Genomic DNA, 23,605 nt, shown 5'->3' on the forward strand with positions numbered 1-23,605 from the left:
CAGTCTCCAAAAGTTAGTAGGGTAAACTGCTCCGCTTAATAGGCGTTAGCTGATTTTTTTTTTCTATTTGAGGCTAGCGATTTGATGCCAAAGTGAAAGGGGGCTTAAATGTGTAATTTTTAAGTAACATATAGAATGGCGCGCTGTTTGTTTATATCTCAGGCCTGATTCATGGAAAATTCCCAAACGTGATTTGGGAATTTTCCATGAATTGGCTGATGAAATTAGTTCAAGATCATGACGAATTAAAACAATGGTTTCATAATTTAAATAAAAATAATTAAATACTTTTAAAAACTTAAATTAGAGTACAATTAAAAATATTGTAGCGTTTCAAAATTCTCTAATTTTTAAAAGTAATTTTAAAATAGTGGGCTAAATAATAACATTCGTGTACACGCATTGAGATACAACCAAGTTAATTAAATCTAGTCTAGGCATATCTTTTAGCTCTTGTGTTGCCCTTGGCAATGTTTAGTGGTAGTTCAGCTTTTGCCTTGCCAAGTTATTCAGTGAATAGTGTACATTTGTAAATTTATAAAAACATTCTTCAAATAACAAAATTGCATAAAACTGATGCACCATGTCAAATTCAAAGGAAGCAAAAGGTGTGAAGTGAAAACGAACTGCTAGCTGCTTTAAAAGTGAATGGCTGAATGAAATAGTGAAAACTGCTACGCCAAAAGCTCATGACTTGATAAACATTCAGCTGTGTAAAATATTTATGTATGATGCTACAATTGGTGTTGTTTGTATTTATTGTCGTGATGCAAAGGTTGCTGGGGATTTTGCTAATGGGAAGAAGTTTGATGTCACTTGGAAGTTGGACTTTTTGAAACGCCATTTGACAAGTAAAATACATCTGGATGGTGTACACAAACTTAAGCAACAAAATTGTTCTTTGCCAGCTATAGGAGTACTGATCAAACCCAGGGCAGATTAAAGTTCTTATTGACAGTGTCTTATTAGTTGTTAAGATGAATAATTCTTTACTTTCAGTTTAACATATTAATGAACATATGGAAAGTATGTTCAACTCCCAGACAGCTGGTGAAGCAAAAATTATGCGTTTGAATTTCTGGAAACAATCAATTTAATTGTTGAAAATGACATGTTTGAGCAAATTGCATCTGCAAATTTCCACATCGTAACCATTCATGAAAGCACTGATATAATGTTAACTTTAAGTTTAGACCTAAAGATTGTAATGAATATTGTGTTAGCTATTAAACAGTTTTATCAAGAAATGAAACTTGATCTCCAAAAAATGGTGATGTTTACCTCTGATGGAGCCGCAGTGATGCTAGGCAAAGTTAATGGTGTCGCTGTAAAACTTAAATTAGAAGTTCCACATCTTGTCTAGCAACACTGTGTAGCTCACCGTGAGGATCTGGGGATCTGTGATACGTGGAAGGAAATTAAAGTAATCAGAGATATTGATACATTAATGAGAACAGTACACACTCTTTTCTCGTTCCACAGCGAAAAGACATGAATTTAAAGAAATTGTCTAGGCGTCTGAAAATGAAGCTATTGCCTTCAGACCACTCAATGAAGTGCGGTGGCTGTCCAGACATTTTGCATTATAGGCAATAATAAGAAACTGTGAGGGACTGATCACATATTTTGAAAAAGACAAATCAAATGATCCCGTGGTTAATTATTGTCAAAATAAATTAACTAACGTGACATTCAAAGTAGCTGTTAATGTTTTAAGTGATGTTTTTGAAAAATGGCTTCCCTGTGCAAAATCTTACAAAGGAGCAACCTTACACCACTAGACAGTCATCATTTTGCCAGAGGGAAGATTAACAAATTCAGGAATCAGTATTTAGAAGGTGACGCTTGCTGGAGTGACAGAGTAAATGCTTTACTTAAACAAGACGAGACTGAACCAGTAGATACTAGGCCCCTGTTAAATTTTATAAATTGTTTATGTGCACATTTAGAGGACAGATTCCCTGAGAATGAGATACAAGAATGGTCAGTGTTTGATATTTCCTCTATTTCACATTATGATTTCTCATTTGGTAGTGAACATGTTAATGCCCTTTGTCTTATATATCATGATTTTCTGGATGGTACTACAGAAATAATTAGTCAGTTTAATGATTTCATATTTTCTGTACAAGAAAAAATTAAATGAAAAATGATACCAAATTTTACACAAATTGTTGTATTTGCTCTTCAAAATGAGCAGTTTTGTAATTTGGCAAAGTTGATGGATAGTGGAGGAACCTTCCTTGCATCTAGTGCAGACTGTGAGCGAGGTTTTAGTCTAATGAATCAAATAAAAACCAACTTAGAAACCGTTTAGGAGAATGTCATTTGGATATGCTAATGAGAGTGGAAAGTTACCAATTATATGGAAATTTAATTAATTTAGATAGTGTGTATAAAGAGTGGATGAATGCCAAAGACAGAAACAATAAAGAGATAGAAGCTAGAACTAAACAAGATGAGAAGTAGTAACGGACTTATTATGAATGTTTAACAAGGTGAGAATTAGTAATGGGAATATTTTATTATGTATGTTTAAAGTTATTTGCAAAGTTAGAAAATTTAATTAAAGGTAATCAGTCAGTAGTGTTATCTTTTTTTTTTTTACTTTATTTCTTACTTCTAATCAGATCAATATTAAATACATATAAAAGATTTATGTTAGCTCTTTGATTGATGTCACACAACTTACTTGGTGATGGTAATAATATACACACTTAGAATCCTATCTAGAACAGTCGGTATCGCGTTGGCCTCGCATGCGCGAAGTCCGCGGATCGAGTCCTGCCCAAGGCCTGTGAATCGTGATTTCCGACTGTTCACTGGGGAGGCTACTGCCGTGTATGGGACACGGTGGGGAGTTGGGGGTGACTTGGCTGACGTCCCATTGACACCAGAAGGTAAAGAGTGAACTAAAATCTTTTAACTTTTTTTGTTTAAATGATCAGTATGGTGACTCGTATGGGTGCGCACATACTTTTCAAAAGAAGGCAAATTTTGCACACACGCAAATTTCTGCGCACACTCACAGCAAAAAATTAGAGGGAACATTGTTTACGACCAATAAACCCTGTGTTTAGCTATTTCAATCACATTAGTTTTGTGGTCGAAAACAACAGGCTTATCATGAACAGACTTGATGGGGAAGACAATCGAAAGGTCCGTAAATTAGAACAACTTAAATGGAGGAAAGTCAAACTTCTGAATCAAATTACGTTTCTAAACAAATGCAAGAACAATAATATAATTCCAAAGTTTTTACTTTACAAAGAACGTTTCCATTCAACAAAACTATCGAAAAGCGTCATTAGCTATGTTACGTGAGAGAATACAATTCACAAGGCATGCCCTGAAGAAAGTTGATTCATTGTGTCTTGATTTACACTACACTCTATCTGACAGCATAGATGTTCACCTATGGTCCCATCTAGATAATATGATCAACGATACGTACAGTGAAACTTATCTTAGCACACCAAAAACAAGCATATCAAGAAATTTAAGATGAGAAGATTTTAAAATCGAGAACAACCCTACCCTGTGATGAGGTACTTTTCAACTTTTCGGATCACAATTTGCCACCTGCAGAAGCTAGCATTTTAAAGAAAGGGTTCGATTTTGCAGTCGCGTCAGAGCACATTCGAAAAACAGATATTACGTACAACATATAGGGTGTCCCAAAATTCACGCAAGATTTAAATTTAGCGCCATTTGCGGTAAAGTGTTGCCAACGAGGTAAAAAAAAAAAGACAGCGTGACAGCTGACAGTTCAGGGTTATTAAAAATGGAGCGCTACACGAAAGAACGCATTTTCATTGTTGAGCAATATTTTAAAAATAATGAAGGTTTGGCAGCTACAGTTCGCAATTTTCGTACAAAATATGGTTGGAATAGTGATTTAACTTCATCAACTGTGAAAAGATTAATTAAAAAATTCAAGGAAACTGGATCAATTAGTGATCTTATACACTCTGGCCGTCCTTCAACAAGTCGTTCAATAGAAAACATCGAAGCAGTTCGTGAGAGTGTTGCTGAGAGTCCAGGAACATCAATTCGGCACCGTGGTCTTGAATTGGGCATTTCGAGAAGCTCTCTACAGCGTATTCTCACGAAAGATTTGCATCTTTATGCTTACAAGGTTCAATTGACTCAAGAACTGAAGCCTACTGACCACACACAGCGAAGAAAGTTCGTTGAATGGATTATGGAACAACAAGTGGATGCTTATTTTTCGAACAAAATCATCTTCAGCGATGAGGCTCATTTTCATCTTGATGGCTTCGTTAATCGACAACATTGTCGCATTTGGGGTTCAGAAAATCCACGAGTGATTGTTAAGAAACAAATGCATCCACAACGTGTCACTGTTTAGTGCGGATTTTGGGCTGGAGACATCGGTCCATTCTTCTTCTTCTTCGAAAATGCGGCTAGTAAGGCAATAGCAGTTAATGGTGCTCGCTATCGTGACATGATAATCCAGTTTTTTGTGCCTAAATTACAAGATATGGATGTAGACATGTGGTTTCAACAAGACCGTGCCACATGCCACACAGCCCGAGAAACAATTCAATTACTGCATGAGTTATTTCCTGGTCGTGTAATTTCCCGTTTTGGTGATCAGAATTGGCCGCCCAGATCATGCGACTTAACGCCGTTGTACTTTTTTCTTTGGGGTTTTTTAAAGTCTAAGGTTTATGCCAACAAGCCCACGACCACCCACGCCTTGAAGGAGGACATTGAACGCTGTATCAACGAAATTCAGCCACATTTATGCAAAACGGTCATGGAAAATTTCGACAAAAGATTGCGTATGTGCCAGCAAAGCCGTGGTGGCCATTTACCCGATATGCTATTCCATGCATAACTCTATACTGTATACTTTATGAATCAATAAGAAATTACAATTTTTAATTAAAAACCTGTGTTTTCTATCAAAATTACTTCTTGAGTGAATTTTGGGACACCCTGTAGAAAAAGTCCTTTACTTTCTACTGGAACCTTTTGCAAATGACATTAGATTAATGACCGCCATTCTCTTGTCTTCTCGTCATCCTAAAAAGAATATCAGTTCCTTAGAAAAAAAAGAGCACTATCGAATTTAAAGAAAAATAAAGATATTATAGTACTTAAGGTATATAAATAGCTAACTGGCGCTAAGAGTTATGAAGAGATAAAAAGGAAGTCACAAGACAGGATGTTGTGATGTGCTGCTATATTTACCAATTTTCGGATTGATGCACCAAAGAAGTACTTAAGGCTGATAAAGGCAATTCATCTGTGATCTTGAATATGACAGAGTATATGTCCAAACTTTCAATTTTACTTTCTGATAAATCTACTAACTCTCCATTAGATTATGAACCTACTTGGCAAACCATGTAGAAACTAGTAACCTTTTCCTCAACATGATTACATGGCCCACGGATTTTCAGAAAAAAATTAAAATGAATTTTTTAATTCATTTTAATGGATTGTATGGATCGCTAAAGGTACACAAGACAATTATTCCTCTTCGACCAATTGCAAATGGTATTAGCTCGCCGACTTATTTGTTATCAAAACATCTTGCTAATCTTCTGAAGGGAGCACATTAGACCCAAGGACGCCTATATCAAATATACGCAAAACTTTGCAGAGAAACTAGAAGTTTCTCTCTCATGAACAGTCATTCTGGCTAGTTTGGATATTGTATCATTATTTACGAATTTTCATCCTGTGAACAAAGTTATGGCACATAATCTGTTTCTGTTCCCACAAGCCATCTCTCAATTCTATAAAGACTGTCTCAACACAAATTTTTTCCGATGGAATGGAAAAATAGTAAAGACCAGCCTGATTAATTTTCTTCAGAACTAAACCGGACATGCTGCCATACTGTAAAAATTTCATTTCATTATAGATTCAGTTGTTATTTTTTAGATGCAGTATAGTTTTGCAGTGGCAGAACTATATAATACCACAACATTTAACTTCAACATGTAAATATGAAAAAAAAATAATAAAAACTGAAATTTTAAGATAAATCAAATGATATATGAGAGGATACATAATACAGCCAATGCAATAAAAGATTTTATGAGAATATTTTGATATCACTTCATTATTTGTATCAGACTTCATTGAAGCAAGCCTGCAATTCATATCTCCGATAAGACAAACACTGAAGAATCTTTTAAAATGTTAACAGGTAGTTATTTTACAACAGTTATGTTTAAGTCATATACTGTTAAACTGCTTATATTCTCAAAAAAAAAAAAAAATTAATAAAAAAAAAATTTAAAGGAATCAAAAAAAAAAAATTTTTTTTTGATTCCTTTAAAGTACTGTACTAATATTTATATGTTATTATATGGATATTTCCATAGAACTAGAGGACTCATCATGGGAGACCCATATTAACCTTTATACAAACAATGCCTATCATGACTCTCCTTAACCTCATTCACTGTCAGGGCACCCACAACTAATTTTGGCAATCCATTCCATTCACCATTTTCCAAGCAAAAATTTAGTCCACATATCCTGTGGTTACACACCCTTACACAATTTTAAGGGGGTTATCCCTAGTTCTCTCTTGCTTAGTCATATATAGAAAAATTTCCTTTGTGTCAATCTTATAGAACCCCTTTAATAACTTATAAATTTCTATCATGTTTCCTCTTTTCTGTCCATCAACAAAACTTTGCAACCCACACCTTCAACCTATCCTCCTATGGAGCATTCCACAGACCTGTTACCTTGGTTACTCATCTCAGAATCCTCTCCACTACTTCCTGATCCCCAAGAAACCCAAGTGAGCAAATCTGTGCACAACAGCCAAGATGGAGCTGAATCATCATCATCATCAAATTCCTGACATTCACCCTCAAGGGGTGTACAGGATATGATAGTACTACTTGAAAAATTTACATCATTACTAACTTCCTACCTACAATTTTCTGCCAAATCAATCTGTTACCTGTCAATCCTTTCTTTTAAGTCCATATCTATCACAACAGTTATTCAATTTAGTCATTCGTCCAGGCCTTCTGAACTATGCAGTGTAGCCACTGTAAAACTTTTATACCTCCATACTTCAGCATTTCTGGTCTAATATCATCTACTCCAGCTGCCTTTCCACATTTCAGACTTTTAATGGCTTTTTCTACTTCAAGCATGGTTATGTATTCCTGATTGTATGCATGGTCAGTGTTTTTATCACTCAGCTCTCATCACTGCTATTTAGCATTTCATTTAGCAATTTTTTGAAGTAATTACTCCATTCTTCAAGGATATCTTTTTCTCCAGTTCTCATATCACCTTTATCATCTCTAATTCCTTTTACAGAATCTTTCCTCCATTTCTGAGCTTCTTCAACAACCTCCAGAATATCTTGCCTCCTTCTTGATATTTATTTTCTATGTTATTACCAAAGTCTTCCCATGACTTTTGTTTAGCTAGTTTTACACAGTGTTTAGCTTTCTTACATTTGTCTCTGTATTCTCTAAGAGCACAAGCTGACTTATTTGCCAAGAACTTTTGATATGCTTTCTTCTTTTCCTTCACTGCCTCTTTAACTTCCTCTGTCCACCAGGAAGTTCTGATTTTCCTATCCTTGCAGACAACCTCACCACATGCCTCTCTGGAAGAATCAATCAATGTTTTCTTCGGAGCTTTCCACTGAATCTCCAAGGTTTGGTTTCAATTCTCAAACTATTTCGTTTTTTCTTGAATAATGTTTGTATATTTCAGTCTACAGTTCACATCTGAGAGTTGCTTAACTTTTATTCGTTTTAAAACTTTCTTATATGCTCTTCTTTTCAATATGAAAATCAATTTTATCCTGCTTAAGACTAAATGGTGATCACTTCCAATTTCAAATCCTCTGTACACTGTAGTGTCCTGCACCAGAGAGAAAACATCACTATCAACAATAATATAGTGAATGAGACTTTTCTTATTCCTTACCTCTTCTCTCCATGTGAATTTGTGCACATTTTTATGTTGGAACATGGTGTTAGTAATAACCAGTCCATGTCCTGAGCAGAAATCCAACAGGTATTTGCCATTATTATTAGCTTTGCTCTTTTCTCCAAATTTTTCCAAAATATTTTTGTATGTCTGACAATCATTTCCTACTCTGCTATTCAGATCCCCAACCAGAACCAACTTTTCCTTTTTCATTGTGTAAGTTGCTTTTTCTAAAGCATCAAAAAATTCCTCCATTTCTACCTTAGTAGAACCTTCTGTGTCATATCAAGGAGGCAGAAGGTTACAAGTGGTGTCCCTCAGGTCTCAGTACTGGGACCTGTATTGTTTAACCTGTATATCAATGACATTGTCAGTGGATTGCAGGGGGATATTCAGTTGTTTAAAGATGATGTGAAGCTAGGAAGAGTTATTAGTGACAGTGCAGATGTTGCAGCCCTGAGAGGATTTGAATAAACTGGACAGATGGGTATATGAATGGGGATGTCAGTTTAATGCAGTAAAATGTTGTCTTGAAGTTTGGGATACATCGATGGGAGGCAGCACACTATTGGAGGAGCTATTCTGGAGGAAGTAGGGAAGACAAGAGATCTAGGTGTAATGATTGATAGAAACCTGAAATTCAGGGAACATATTGCAAAGTTGGTGAAGGTTAGGGGGGTTCTCTAGAGGATTGTTGCAATACTGAGAAGGATGCTGACCTGCAGAGATAAAAGAGTTGTCATTCCATTATATAAAACCCTGATCAGACCACACTTAGACTATTGTTCTCAAATTTGGTCCCAGGATTTCAAGGGGATAAATTAATTGTGGAAAGGGTACACAGGCAGATAACAAAGATGGTTTTAAAATGTTGGCTATGAGGTTTGGTAGATAGAAGGAAGAGAGGCAATATGATTGAGACTTTTAAGCTGTTGAGAGGTAGTTACAGGGTTGAAGCTGAGGAGTTCTTTTGCTTGGTGGAACGGAGCGGGGGGGGAGCGAGGATAAGTGACCATACCTGGAAGTTACAAAAGGAAGCTGCAAGCAAGAGGGTGAGGAGTGGTTTCTTTGCACGGAGAGTGGTTGAACAATGGAATGCATTGCCTGATAGAGTGGTGAGATCACGAACAGTCAACGAGTTCAAGGAGTGGTATGAGAGATTTCATGTTTTCTAGGAAGGATCTCCCATGATGAGTCTTTAGACTCCATGGAGGCATGAATCTTAATAATAATAATAAATAAAAAGACAAATAAATAAAAGGACAACACTAAAGAAAAATGTCTTTTCTTTAGTGTTGTCCTTTTATTTATTCATTTTTACTTTCAATAAGGACTGATCATATTCAAAGCAACAACAGAAGAAAACTGTGAATGTCAAAAAAAAAGTCTCAAATTATACTGGGAAAGTACATTTTTCAGAGGAATTTCTTTGTTGAGTCTTTCAGGTAAGATTTATACCAGCATACTTTGGGAAGAGACAAAGATAAACTGTGGAGAGAAACCTTGGAAAAGCAGGCAGATTTCAGGTTAAATAAGTGTTCCAAGATCACATTTTCACTTTGAGACAAATAGTTGAAGGGTCATAGGAATATAACAAGGATATTTATTAAAGCTGTGCAGACATATGATAAGGTGCCAAGAAAACAGTTGTTGCTACAATTATATGATATGAATGGGATAGATATTATAAAACTTACAAACTTTAGTAAGTTTACAGCACATGAAATTAACCTAATAATTTTAAGTCATCGGTTAGATTATAGGGATCAGAAAGATGGTTTGATGTGAAATGAGGATGCATTCTATGAGTTAAGGTTTCCATGACTTGATATATTCATGCTTCTGTGTCTTGTAATATCACATGCAACTTTTTAAGAAAGAAATTATTATTTAATTACTAGTTTCATGCAACATTTTCATGTACTTCTTCAGATTAAAAAAAAAAGTATTCACAGAGAGATTTCTGAATTAACAACTATCATTAAATTTCACTCCCTTAATTTTTCATCAAATAATTATAATAGACCTAAGATGGCTATCTAGCCTTGTGTGACGCCTGATTTTCTCAGACATTTAATGAAGTTTAATCTGAATAAGGACAGTTGTTAATTTAGAAATCTCTCTGTGAATACCTTTTTTTTTTAATTTTTTTTTTTAAATATGAACAAGTACACAAAAATGCTGTACTAAAATGGTAATTAAGTAGTAATTTCTTAACAAAAGAGTTGCATGTGGTATTTGCAGACAGGAAGGTGAGGATGCATTCTGTCTGTGCTGTTATTCATCATCTATATAGCTTACTTATGATGGAAAGCAGCATTACATCTTTGTAATGCTGCTTTCCATCATATCAAGATTTGATATGATGGAAAAATTTTGATTATGCTGTTGGAATATCAAAATCAGTGATATTCCACTCAGTTCTCTATACAGAATCATTTTATACTCTGAAATAAATCTTCAAGGATCATTATCAAGTAACTGCTGTGAGAAATTTGGAACCTACATTCTCAATGAGAATCTACAGAACAAGTGGGCCATTTAGGCAGAATTTTTGTGAAGATAGCAAATTAAATATCTAAATAGATAATAGAATAAGCAAAAACTTTCATAGGAGAGGAAAGCCAGTGGAATAAATTTACATGAAATAAGATAAAAAAATGAAATGAAATAAGATCTTATAACACTAGAAAAATAAAAGAAACAATTGAAAACAATAAAAATATGAAAATACTAAGAAAACATTTATCAGTTGGCAAAAGTCAAATAACTGCAATAAAAGACAAGAATGAAACTATATATAAGGAACCAAGAACAAATCCTAAGCAGGCTAGAAGAATTTTATCAAGAACTCTATAGTGATCCTTCAATAGATAAATCAAATATAAATAACTCTTCTCTATCACATATAATTCATCCCCCCATTCACTTCAGATGAAATAAAACAAGCATTAAAACAAATGAAAAATGGAAAATGTCCCTGTGAAGACCTAATTCACACAGAATTAATTAAATGGGGAGGAAATAATATCATTCACCATGTCACAAACTTACTAAATCTATGCCTAGAAGAAGGGAAGATACCAGAAAACTGGAAAACTGCTATTCTGATTTAAAAAAGGGGACAAAGAAGTAAAGAACTATAGTCCAATTAGTATTCTCTCCAATCTGTACAAAATCTCACAAAAGTAATAACAAACAGGTTAACTCCTCTTCTAGATTCAAATTAATTAGGAATAAGCTGGATTCCGTAAAGGCTTTAACACAATTGATCATATTCATGCAGTAAAACAAATAATAGAAAAGCAGAAGAAAATCAATTGCCTCTTCTGTTTAGCCTTTATTGATTATGAAAAAGCATTTGATTTGACTAACGCAATAATCAAAGCACTTCAGAATCAGGGATTTCCTGGAGAATATATGGACCTCCTCCAGGAAATATACCACACTGTAACAGCAATAATCCAATTTCACACAAGTAGCAATAAAATATCAATTGAAAAAGGTGTCCGACAAGGAGAGTCTCTATTACCCAAAATCTTTACAGCAGTCCTTCAAGAAATAATTAATAATATAAACTGGACAAACTTTGGTATAAAAATTAATAACAGAAACTTAACACACATAAGACAGATGATATCATAATTTTTGCACACTCCAGAAGACCTTAATATAATGATAGACCTATATCATGAAAACAGAAAAGTCGGTCTAAAAATAAACAGAGAAAAAACTAAAATCATGTTTAATCATTTTGTAACATCAAAAAATATAATAATAGAAAACAATTTCTTGGAAAGAGTCTCTTCATATACATACTTAGGTCATCTCATTGATCTAAACTGTGGACTCCAAAAGGAAATAAATAGGAGAGTTCAACTTGCCTGGGGTGCATTCAGAAAATTGAAAAGTATTTTTCAAAACAATAATGTCCCACTCTGTTTGAAAAGGAAGTGTTGTGTCGAAAAAAAATGATGAGTCATCCTTTTTTCCCGCCCAACATTAAGTTACCTCATAAGGAGAGTATAAGGACATGCTTATGCCTCCAGACAGAGAATGTGCCATTTAACAATCCAAGAACATGTAAATATCCAAATGTGTGAGCTCTAGACAATGTTAAAATAGCCCATGAGTTAAGTAGAAATTAGTTGTAAGTGAATTAAAATATAAAATCATGTATGAATTGCCAAGTAAATGTGTATAAGCTAGAGCAAACTTTAAGCCATGTAAAAGCAGTTCGTAACCACGGTGTCCAATTGGCAGCTGCCGTATGCGTAACAACACTACCGCGTGAGGGAGCTTTTTGGAGTATAAAGGTTTCGGCGGGAATTCGAATCGCACTCTTATCTCTTGTCTCAGGGTTTCGTTGGCACCTAGTCCTGTCGGAGAGCTGTGTAGAGCCTGCCGCCACGTGTAGCAAGAATCCCCCTTGCTATGCATGCTACGTGGGTCAAGGCTGCAACTACAATGCATTCAGGTCCATAAGAAGAAAGAGCCACTGATGAAATCAACGTCAGTGTACAATATCTGTGTATGAGTGTTTTCGGTTTGTACAGAAACAAAGGAATAGCAAGACCGCCATCAGTGAAGACTGTAAGCAGACCAGAATATCCAGTTCAAGGCAAGAATGGTAAGCGTAAGATTTTCTTATGTTAAATGTTGAATTAAAGTAACCGAAGAGTAAGGAAACAGAAGTTAAGGAAGCATGCTATTTCTGTGTAGTGCTATAAGAACAGTCTGCGATTTGGACACTTTTGTCTACAGTTAAGAAGGAAGCATATTAGGCTCAAGACGAACAGGAGGCCGAGGTCCGAACTGTTTGTGCGATTTAAGAACAGTAATGTTATATGGTCAGAATGTAACTAATTGTTAACTAAAATTTTGGAGGGGAGATTAAGTAAGATTAAGAAGTATTACCCTAGAGAAATTCATGTCAGAAGTATTGAGTTGTCTTGTGTATATATGCAATATTACATGTGTGATAATATTAGGTAACTTAGTTATAAGAGTCTGAGAATAGATGTATGTTTAGAAGTGAGGAATTTATGTCAAAGTAGGGACTGTAGTATAGAAGTTATGGATGTAATTAATTAAGTAAAGGGAACTCAGACTCTTTTAAGATTTTAAGATTAAGGATTTGATTAACATGTATACTTGTCTTTGTGTCACAATAAATGTGTTTCTTTATGTATAACCAAATGAGTTTGTCATGCTTTCTGCAGATTGAGCTACCGTTTGAAAAATTACGTACCGTGCATTAAGGGGGAAACCAATAGTCATATAAGAATCGGGACCACGACTGCTTACTTCTTGATCCCTGCATTTTCTTTAAGAACTCTTGGATAACATATCAGAATTTTGTTGCTGGCTGGTGCAGTCTTTAATCAATACAAATTTGTCGGCAAACGAATATCTGATATTAAGTGATACAAAAAAATTTATGTTAACTGTAAGGCTAAAGTAAAGACAATTAAAGATATAACGATAAGGTTCCACACAGACATCCAAGATATAACAGAAGACATTTAACCAGTGTATACTTCCAGTCATCACATATGGTTGTGAAACTTGGTCGCTAACAAAAGCACTGGCAAATAAACTAACAACAACTCAAAGAAAAATGGAAAGGTTGATGCTAGGCATCACATTAAAAGATTAGAAACGAAACACCTGGATAAGAAGCCAGACTCACATCACTGACATCATTCTTCACCATAAGTGACTAAAATGGAAATGGGCTGGACATCTATCCAGGAGAGAAGATGAGTAATGACCACTATACTAACGAACTGGATTCCAAAAGAAGGGAAACGAGGCTGAGGACGTCCTAAAAGAAGGTGGAGTGATGAACTGTCAAAATTTGTTGGGAAAAATTGGTCAACCATTGCCAAGAACAGAGAAAGGTGGAAAGAACTGGAGGCTTTCATCCAGCAGTGGACAGAAAATTGCTGAAAAGAAGAAGATAAAAATTGGATGAAACTTAAATTAGTAGCATGTAAGTTTAAACCAATTGTAACATCGGATAGTGAGGGAGGGGGGGGGAACTAAAAATCGTTACTATGAATGTGCTGAAAAAATTAGGGGACTGAATGGATGGCAACAGTGGCAAAATCATATTAAAAATGAATAAATTAAAAAGGAATTTGACATTGTTAGCATTCAAGAATGTGTGAGCAGAATATAGTCACTTAAGCAGAAGGAGGGGAAAAGTTAGCAAAGCATGTGTTTTAATGCAGGGAAAGAGACCTAGAGGATGACTAGTAGTGCCTTAGAAGAAGTGCCTTATACCGAAATGCAAGGTATGATCATATTTGAGACCTGGCAAATAACAGATTAATGTGGAAGAAATCTGCTGATAGGAATGTAAATGTATATCATGTCGTACTATCATGGTATCTGTACATCTCCTTGAGAAATCATATCAACAAATCATGATGATGATGATAAATTATACTGGACTAAGATGGTTATGTGCCTTGTGGTAACTGCGATGATGATGCCCAATTCCAATTGATTCAAAGTCACCGATTAGAGAAACATTTTCTAGGCTTTTTGGCACATGCAAAAGGAGGGGAGAGAGCTTTTCTTTGAGAAGAAACTAAACTTAACTATATATCAGTTTATCTATAGCTTTTAACTACACAAAAACTGAATAGTAGTTATGATTATTTGAGGAGGCTAAAGCAGACAACTACAACCAAATGGCAGCAGTTATCTGCAGAATCTTGTCACCTTCTATATCCATTCATGCTAGTTAGAAATGATGAAGTTGGACCAGCTCACAACCAGTTTCCCAAAGTTAAGGTTAAAAGAATGCTACCTACTCTTTTTTAGAAAAAAAAGATTTTTTATAGTAGATTATGTGAAGATCTACTATAAAAACTATATAAAATAATGTTTAAGGAAAACAGAACTGACAAAAAACAAAAACCGTTTTTTGTCAGTTCCACAAACATTCTAAGATAACAAAACATTTAAATAGCTAAGAAATTATGTAATATGTATAAGCTTTTGAACACTTCAGAACTAATTCTATCTTTCAACCATATTATTATAATATCATATCTCACATACTACACATTCAACAAGACTGGTATCTTTAATCTTGCACACTTCCAGGTAGAATCCATTAGTCACAACTTATTGTTAGCAGCCAATTGCAATGTGTGGGTCTTTATTCTTTATGATGTTTTTTATTATGACCACATATGCATTGTTGATTAGAAATTCATTAAGAAATCTTCTTTAAAACTGCAGTTTTATTATTTTAAAGATATATTTCATAATATAAATTTACAAGATGTATTGGCTTTTGAACTTCAGAACTATTTCTATCTTTCAGCCATACTATACAATATCATATTTCAAATACTACACATCCAACAAGACTGGTTTCTTTAATCTAGCACACTTCCAGATAGAATCCATTAACTTTACAAATCCTGTATCTTTTGGTTTTTCAAGTCCTCTCTGCAGTCGTTCTTTCATCACTGCTACAAATTCTTTATTGCTCAATTGACCATCCACTAAAATTGGAAGAATTAAAAATAATAATCACTGCAATATACAGGTAATTAAATTTTTATTTTCATCTATATTATAACCTAAGAAACACATGAGAACAGATGTTCTGCATATATATACAGAGTCCATCAAAAAATGTATACACACACTTCAGCAAAAGAAAAACCTGCATAAAAATTGTAATACTAAATTTATACAGACATCAAGGGATGAATACAAGTTACCTTTGACTTCTACAATTACATGAGGTGCTCAAAGTGGTTACCATTAGCATCCAGACGCTTATTATTACAGCGAACTACTGCTTGGGCAAAGTTGGCCAAAGTGTTCATTGGGATTGCTGTGCATGCTGTTTCAATTTCTTTCTGAAGGGCCACCAGTGTATCTGGTTTTCTACGATACGCTACGTCCTTTAGAGTCCGTAATCGTCGTTGAACTTCAACAACATTCTCAAATTTGCAATCACTTTAAAATGGTCTTGTGTTCCTCAAATGATAATTGTGCCTCGGCCATTTTGTTTGACTGTCCTACTGGTCATGTGTTCATACTAGTATTCATGTGAGTAACAGCACTTTTGAGAGAACATCATACTACACATTGCTACGTAATTTGATCCAACTTCAAAAAACGACCATAGGTGACATCTGTCAAGTGTATACATTTTTTTACAGCCTCTGTATTTGTGATTACTGAAAATGGTTAATTTTACTATAAAATGAAAAGCATGTTTTTCATTTTATAGTAAAAGAAGGACTAACCAGTTAGATACGTTTTATTCTTATGGGGGGGAGAGGGGATTTCTATCTTCATTGGCTAGTGAGTATAATCCTCACAATTATCCAGTTAGCCAAATAATAAAAGTTAGTGTGCAATAAACGAAAGTATAATACCATAAACTCTGGACATACCCATGAGACAGTTATGGGAATGTTTTACTTTTGTATGCTATAATATGCTAATAAATTACATATAGCATCAAGAAAACTTGTCTCCAAAGCCAAATCCTCCCAGTACATGAAACTAAATATTCCATACAAATCATAATTAAAATCATTTCAAATATAAAAAAATATATATATTTTTTCAAGAGGAACCTGAAATCCATATTTTTAGCTCCATACATTTCAAAACAGTACTGTAAAAATTAAACTTCTGTCAAGTTGGTTAGACAGCTTTGACATGTCATTATTCTTTAACATACTTCTAAAAGAATATCTATAGAAACTGGTAACAGTTTCATCATAAATAATTAGCTTCAAGCTAGAAATTATTGTTAGGAAGAATTTAAAAAAAAAATGTTTATTTTAATGTGCGAGTGAGAGAGTGAATGAGTGATTTTACAACACATATGTACATAAATGAAATTGATGTACATATGTGATATCTGATTACTACAATATGAGATCTCTTTTAAACAATCACAGAACATTAATCAATCATACACTGACCCACACTGTTACTATATATCATTAACCATCAGTCTACCAGAATGAGTATCCCATTCCTCATAAGCAAAGCTCTACAAAGAATAATGTTCTTCGGACTGAGTTCTTTAAGGCCATTTTTGAAAATTATTATTATTATTATTATCTTCTTTACTTCCATGGAGTTGCAAGACTCATTGTGAGAGGTCAACACTAGTCAATACAAAGTCTATTATAAACTCCTTAAGCTCATCCATTGTTTGCACTTTCACCACCTGCTCAGGCAATCTATTCTATGCTCCTACCACTCTCCTTACAAAAAAACTTACTTCTTACCCTTTTATTCACTGCTTTCTTTTGTAATTTCCATAGCCACTTGTCCAAGTTCTTCCCCTTATTTTACCATATGAAAAATCTCCTCAGTGTTAATGGAGTACGGTAATAACCCTTCAACAGCTTAAATATTTCAATGATATTTCCCCCCCCTTTTTTTTGTCTTCTATCCACTAAACTTTGCAGTCTGCATGCCCTCAGTCTATTCTCATACTCAACACTGTACAGTCCTGATATCGTCAGCATGGTTAGCCTAATGGCTATGTGCTTCGCAACCATATGCTCGGGGAAGGAGTGTCCTAAGTTTGATTCCTGTCGATAATGTGAGGAGCTTAAGGATCTTCCTGAGCCATAGCCAAGTTAGCCGGTCTTGGGCATGGACAGCAGGGTTTTTTCCACTAGTTTATCTGGGGTTTTTCATCCCACAAGCAGGCAAATCAGTCCAGTGTACACACAGGCTACAGTCATGGGATATAGTACTTAATCCCTCATTAGGAGGGCTCAACCAGTCCTAAGGGGCAGTCGAGGAACAAGAGGAACCCCACACGAATATATAAAAAAAAAAACCTGATATCCATATATTTGCCTTTTATTAGTGCATTTGATAAAGGTTTCACAGGCCTGATAGCTGTTTCAATCTGGTTGGTTCTCTTCAGAGACCAGGCAGAAATCTTAAGAGAGCAATAAACTCACATTCAGTACTAAAGAAATTCAATGTCAGAGAAATATTTGCTCTTTTAAGGTTTCCTCCTGATCTCTGAACTCTTTGACATGTGTCTATCAACACTGAACATCTCCTTGTAGTGCTTCAATAATATCATTCACATAAAGAGTGAACAGTAATGGTCAAAGCACTGAACCTTGTGGATCACCATTTGGAACCTTCCTACTCCCCGATACTGCTGCACCATATACAACTCTGATATCTATCAGAAAGCCTGTCATCACTCTAATCCACTAACCTGATATCCAAATCCATATACTGCAACTTAAAAACCAACTTCTCATTCAGCAAACTGTCAAATGCCTTTGAAAAATCCAAAAACAATGACATTGTATGCCTTATCCTCATTCATTGCTCTTGTTACTCCATTGTAAAAGGTAACCAGATTACAAAAACAAGAACACCTTTTAGCAAATCCATGCTGGCCTGCATAAATGATATTGCTCTCAACTTTCCAATTCTGTATATGCATTCTTACCAATTTCTTCAAAATCTTAACAACTACAGAGGAAATACGAACAGACTTATACTTTGAAACCTCCATTCTATCACTGCCTATATACATGGGCAGTGGTAGAATTGAGAATAGAACTATCTTACCCTCTTTCACTCTCCAGGAACCTGTTCTATTGCAAGACTTTCATTAAACAGCCAAGTTAATGAATAGGCAGTTCCACAGCACATTCCATTAAAACACATGGTGAAATTCCATCTAGTCCCCCCTGCCTTACTGACATTTAGCATAATTGGAATACATCCTTTTCATTCACTTCTAACACTTCACCACTCATTATCCTTCTAAGAGTAAAGCCTGATGTACCAGGATAGAACACTCTAATAAAGTCATCATTAAATGGCTCAACTATGTCATCTGCATTGGTCACCCGAGTCCCATCTCCATCCAGCAAGGTAATCTAGTCACCAGAGCTGGCGCTAGGGTCTTTGCAGCCAGTATGCAATGGCTATCTAAGCGCCCCCCCGTAACGATCTGGGCTTGTGTGGTTCTTTTACGATAATAAAAATTTTAATTATTTGAAATTTCTTAAATAAATTTTGACAGAACAGCCACACGTTGGTTTGCTAAATGTAACGAACCGCGGGTGTTGACTAAGCAGGGTAATCGTTAAAAATCCTAATATTCAAAAAATTCTCAAAAGTTAGAGCAAATTTTGGTAAAGCCACTTCACTTTAATCGTTGAATATAATGATACAGGGATTATAGCCTTCTCACTGACCCGAATCGCTAACAAAATTAAAATGAATTTTAATTAAAGTTAAAATTTATTTGAACTAAAGTTTAAAAAATTCTTTCATTTTACAAGTTACTAAATTCTTAGTAACTTGTAAAATTACTACTCTTGTAAAAATTTTTTAATAATTTTTATAAGTGGAACTATCTTTTAGGAAAATAAAAGAAACTCAAGATAGATGAGAAAATAAGAAAAGAATTCTGAAATAATTAGAACATTTAATATAAGTATTCAAAAAATAACATCTTTACAGAATAACAGAAAATAAATTAAATTACATAAATATACTTGACATTTTTTTAAATTAAAATTTTAGGATTTTTAACACGTTCGCTGCCATGCTACTTTGGCATAGTCTGTTCCCGTACGCCGAGCAATTTTACTTCTTCAAGGTCAGTATGGTACTCTCGTTGCTGGCGGTCAGCGTCATATGAGTATACTCGTAGTTGGCTTGTGTAGAGCATATACCATCTATGAGAATACACAGTTTTCATGCTAGCTCTGCAAGCCAAGCATTTTCACTTCTTCAAGGTCAGTATGGTAATCTCGTTGCCAGCGGTAAGCGTCATACGAGTATACTTGTAGCTGGTTTACCAACTACGAGTATACTCGTAGTTGGCAGCGAACGTGTTAATTGCATATTCATAAAATGAGAAATAATGGTCTTAACATCTAATTCTGCACATATATCATTTTCAATAGCTATTAACGCCAAACTAACAAGCCTTTTTTGTGACATATTTGTTCTTAAGTAGGTTTTAAATTAAAACCTACTTTTAATCAATTTCAACTTGGAAAAGGAACGTATACCACTTGCTACACTAACAGGTAAGGTTAATAGTATTCTTAAAGAATTGAAAAGTTAGGGAAAGATAAATTATTGGACAAAATAAAATTAAGAATATCGAAAGGGTTTTGAATATTTAAATTATCCTTCCAAAAAATATCCCGGAAAGTACATAACTCGTCACTAGTTCTATTGCATTTACGTCTTTATTGTCGCTGTCCTTCAAGAGAATCTTTAAATCGTCACAATTTTTTTGTAAATCTTCATCATTAATTTGTAGTAATCTATACAAGAAATTGAAATTATCATAATGTTTTTAGTTGTTCAAAACGTTCTATTAACAAACACATTGCAACGTCTAGAAGTGTAACACATTCACTGTAAATTTATCTTCTGGCGATTGTGGCGTTTCGTCATGATGCTTATAGTCAAATTGCCGTGTCTTCTTTAGTTGTCGGACTTCCATACCAGTTTTAAATTCTTGTTCTCCATCCACCTCTTCACTCAGTTCTTCTGCCGTTTTAGAACTTCTTTAAAATTTGTATCTGATCGATACTCTTGTAAGAATATTTTTAAGTTTTCGATAGATTCTAAAGCAAGTGTAATGTTCATATTTTTGTCTTGCAGCATTTTACTCACAGGGTTTATTCTGTTAAGTAAATCATGCCCAGTTATAAGAGAGCAAATAAATTTGTAGTCCTTTATTTTAGCTCTTAATGTTTGTGCTTCATATTGAGTTTCTTTATTAAAATCTTCATTATTTAAAATTTCAAAAAGTGCATTGTAAATTTCTCGTAACTGATATCGTAGAGGGTGGAGTGCATTAATTTTACTTTCATATCACGTATCTGATGGCTGTTTCAATGTTAATTTTTTTACGAACTTTAAAAGGATTGCCCAACATTTGTAAGAGAATGAAAAGAAATTGTATATTTCTTGAATAATTGCAAAGAAACTAATTGTATCTGCATTCACTTTGGCTGAATCGTTAATGATTAAATTTAGAGTATGAGCAGCACATGGCACATAAAAAGCTTTAGGATTTTTGTTTAAAAACAAATTTTGGAGCCCATATTTTTTCCTTTTCATATTTGCCCCATTGTCATCATACCCTTGACCTCGCATGTCTTCAACGGGAATGTTCCATTTTTCCAGTTGTTCCATTATTGTTGCGCATAAATCACATCCTGTGGAATCTGATATATCTGCAAAACCTAAAAAGTTTTCCCTGATCTTAACAATTCCATTGTCACAGGAAACAAAGCGAATAATAATGGTCATTTGTTCTGTTTTACTTACATCAGGTGTGCAGTCTAAAATTATGGAATAATATTTAGATTTTCGAATTGATAATAAAATTGTATCCCTGATTGCGTTACTTAAGGTTTCCAATATTTCATTTTGACTGTCTTTACTCAAATAGTGTACTCTACTGTTTCGTTGTAGGGTCCTTTCAACATGATTTTCCTTAATTGGATCAAACTTCGCAAACAGTTCGATTAATTTTAAAAAATTGCCATCATTCCTTTCATATAATTTATCAGATGATCCACGAAAAGTTAAATTTTGGCTACCAAGGAATTTTATAATTTCAATCAAGTGTTCTAAAACACTCGTCCAATGTTCCTTTTCCATTGAGTCTCTCAATCAATAGTAGTTTTGTTTTTTAAATTTTTATCAACTTCCTTCTATTTTAAGAAATTTTTCATGAGTTAAACTAGTCTCATGTATATGCAAAGTTGTACTTACATTTCTTCAATCATTATAGCCTTCTACAAGACTACTTGATTTGGTAGGTGTGAAAGGTTTGCAACAAAAGCAAAACACAGAATTTAAAGTTTCAGAATAAATGAGCCATGTTCTTGGCACGAGGTCACCGTTTTCCATTTTTCAATTATAATAGGTGTCGCCAAATTTATGACCATATGTATCTCTGGGATATATATTTTTCTCTTGAACAGGCCCCATTTCAATTAAAACAACTCATAATTTTTCATCAATATTTCCCCATTCACATGGATCTTCTAAATTTACAGAGACTAACAATGTGTTAGTTTCGTGGGCAACTACAACTAAATCTTCTCCTAACTATTTTTCACTTAAATCATGCATTTTGTTATCTTGTTCAATAGTTGCAATAGTACTTTCATGCAAACTGGATGATGTACACGGTTCTTCAACTCTAATTTCTGATGTGTCGAGTTGGTTATAATCTGCATCAGAATATTTTAATATTTAAACAAATTTATTAAAACCCCAGTTTGTTTCTTAACATCAGCTTCTTTCGCAGCATGACACTTACGATTTTGTGCACCCGGATAACTTTTTTTTAATTTTTGATTCCATTTCTATTTTATACCAACAAGAAATTATTACACAACACAACACAGAGACAAAATAATAGTCCACACTGCACTACTGTCAGTAGCCTACTGAGATGCGTACCATATGACTGGTTAACTAGCAACAAATGTTTTGTACGAAAATTCGTTTCTGCACATAAAAACCATTCACTATTTCACTTTAGATAGACTGCAGTAGACACAACATTCTTTAGGCAAGCATTTAGCCTGCTCTCGCTGCAAAATTGTAAACAGCCGGCTGATCAAAGAGGCGGCAATATACAATTTTTTAAAATTTTTATTTGGTGTATCCGGCCAATATTTATTTTAATATTGATCATTCTAAGATTTTTTTGTTTTCATGATAAAAATTTTGTTTCTTAAAGATGAACTTATGAACGGTGCCCTGGCGGCGGTGCCCGTACGCACACTTCTGCCAGCCCTGCTAGTCACTATCATATTTCTTCCTATTTGCCACAAAGCAAAAAACTCCTTGGGACTCTCCTTGAATTGCAATCCACTTAGTCTCCTCTTGTATTCTAATTTTTCTTTCCTTACAATACAAATCAATTTCCTAGCCTGAGCCTTATATTGTTCATGTAACGGTTCTCCACCTCTCTCTCCTTATGTCTTCCATAATCTCTTTTTCATCTGCAATTCCTCTTTTATTTCGCTTGTCACCCACCTGACTCCAAATTGCTTTATCTTCTTTACTTGAGGTATAAATCTGCCAATGTTGTCACCATTTTTTTCTTAAGTATCTCCCATGCACTACTGACCCCTTTTCATCCAAATTTTTTCATCCATTGTACTGCTGCAAGCTGCTTGCTAAGTCTATGATAGTTGTCTGCCTTATAATTCTTCATAAATTCCTTCTGCCTTGATACCCCTACAAACTATGCATCTTCCAGATTAGAACTACATGGTCACTCCCAATTGGGGGCAAGTATGACATCTCAGTCACAATCAGATCCTCTGATGCTATGACCAAATCCAAATCTTGATCCTCATGTTTACCCCCCCCCCCACATGGCGTTATGTCTTAGGCAGCATGTGTATGTGTACACACATGCTGCCTAAGACATAACACCATTCTCAAGAAATCCAAAAATTCAGTTACCTTATTATTGCATTGCTGTCTTCCCTGATCAGTTTAATATCACTTCAGTTGAAGTTCCCCCATAATGATAACTTGTTTTGTACTTGCCAAACTAATTTATCTAAACATTTCCTGCTCATCACCATCTACATTCCCTGATCTATAGCAACAT

The 23,605-nt window shown here is 34.5% G+C and overlaps 1 protein-coding gene across 4 annotated transcripts in view; it reads right to left on the reverse strand.

Annotated features, from left to right (window-relative positions):
- Window positions 1-15,189: 15,189 nt before the first annotated feature.
- MICU1 (Mitochondrial calcium uptake 1) overlaps window positions 15,190-23,605 on the reverse strand; it is a 308,863-nt gene continuing 300,447 nt past the window's right edge. For all 4 annotated transcript variants that reach the window (XM_090403891.1, XM_090403889.1, XM_090403890.1 and 1 more), the window contains one exon: window positions 15,190-15,476. In XM_090403891.1, coding sequence (XP_090260017.1) covers window positions 15,322-15,476 — 155 coding nt within the window. In that variant the 3' untranslated portion in view covers window positions 15,190-15,321. The remainder of the gene's footprint in view (window positions 15,477-23,605) is intronic.

The sequence above is a fragment of the Typopeltis vanoorti genome, chromosome 14 (genome assembly GCF_054136105.1).
Source record: "Typopeltis vanoorti isolate ZY-2024b chromosome 14, IOZ_Tvanoo_1.0, whole genome shotgun sequence".
NCBI classification, from domain to species: domain Eukaryota; kingdom Metazoa; phylum Arthropoda; class Arachnida; order Uropygi; family Thelyphonidae; genus Typopeltis; species Typopeltis vanoorti.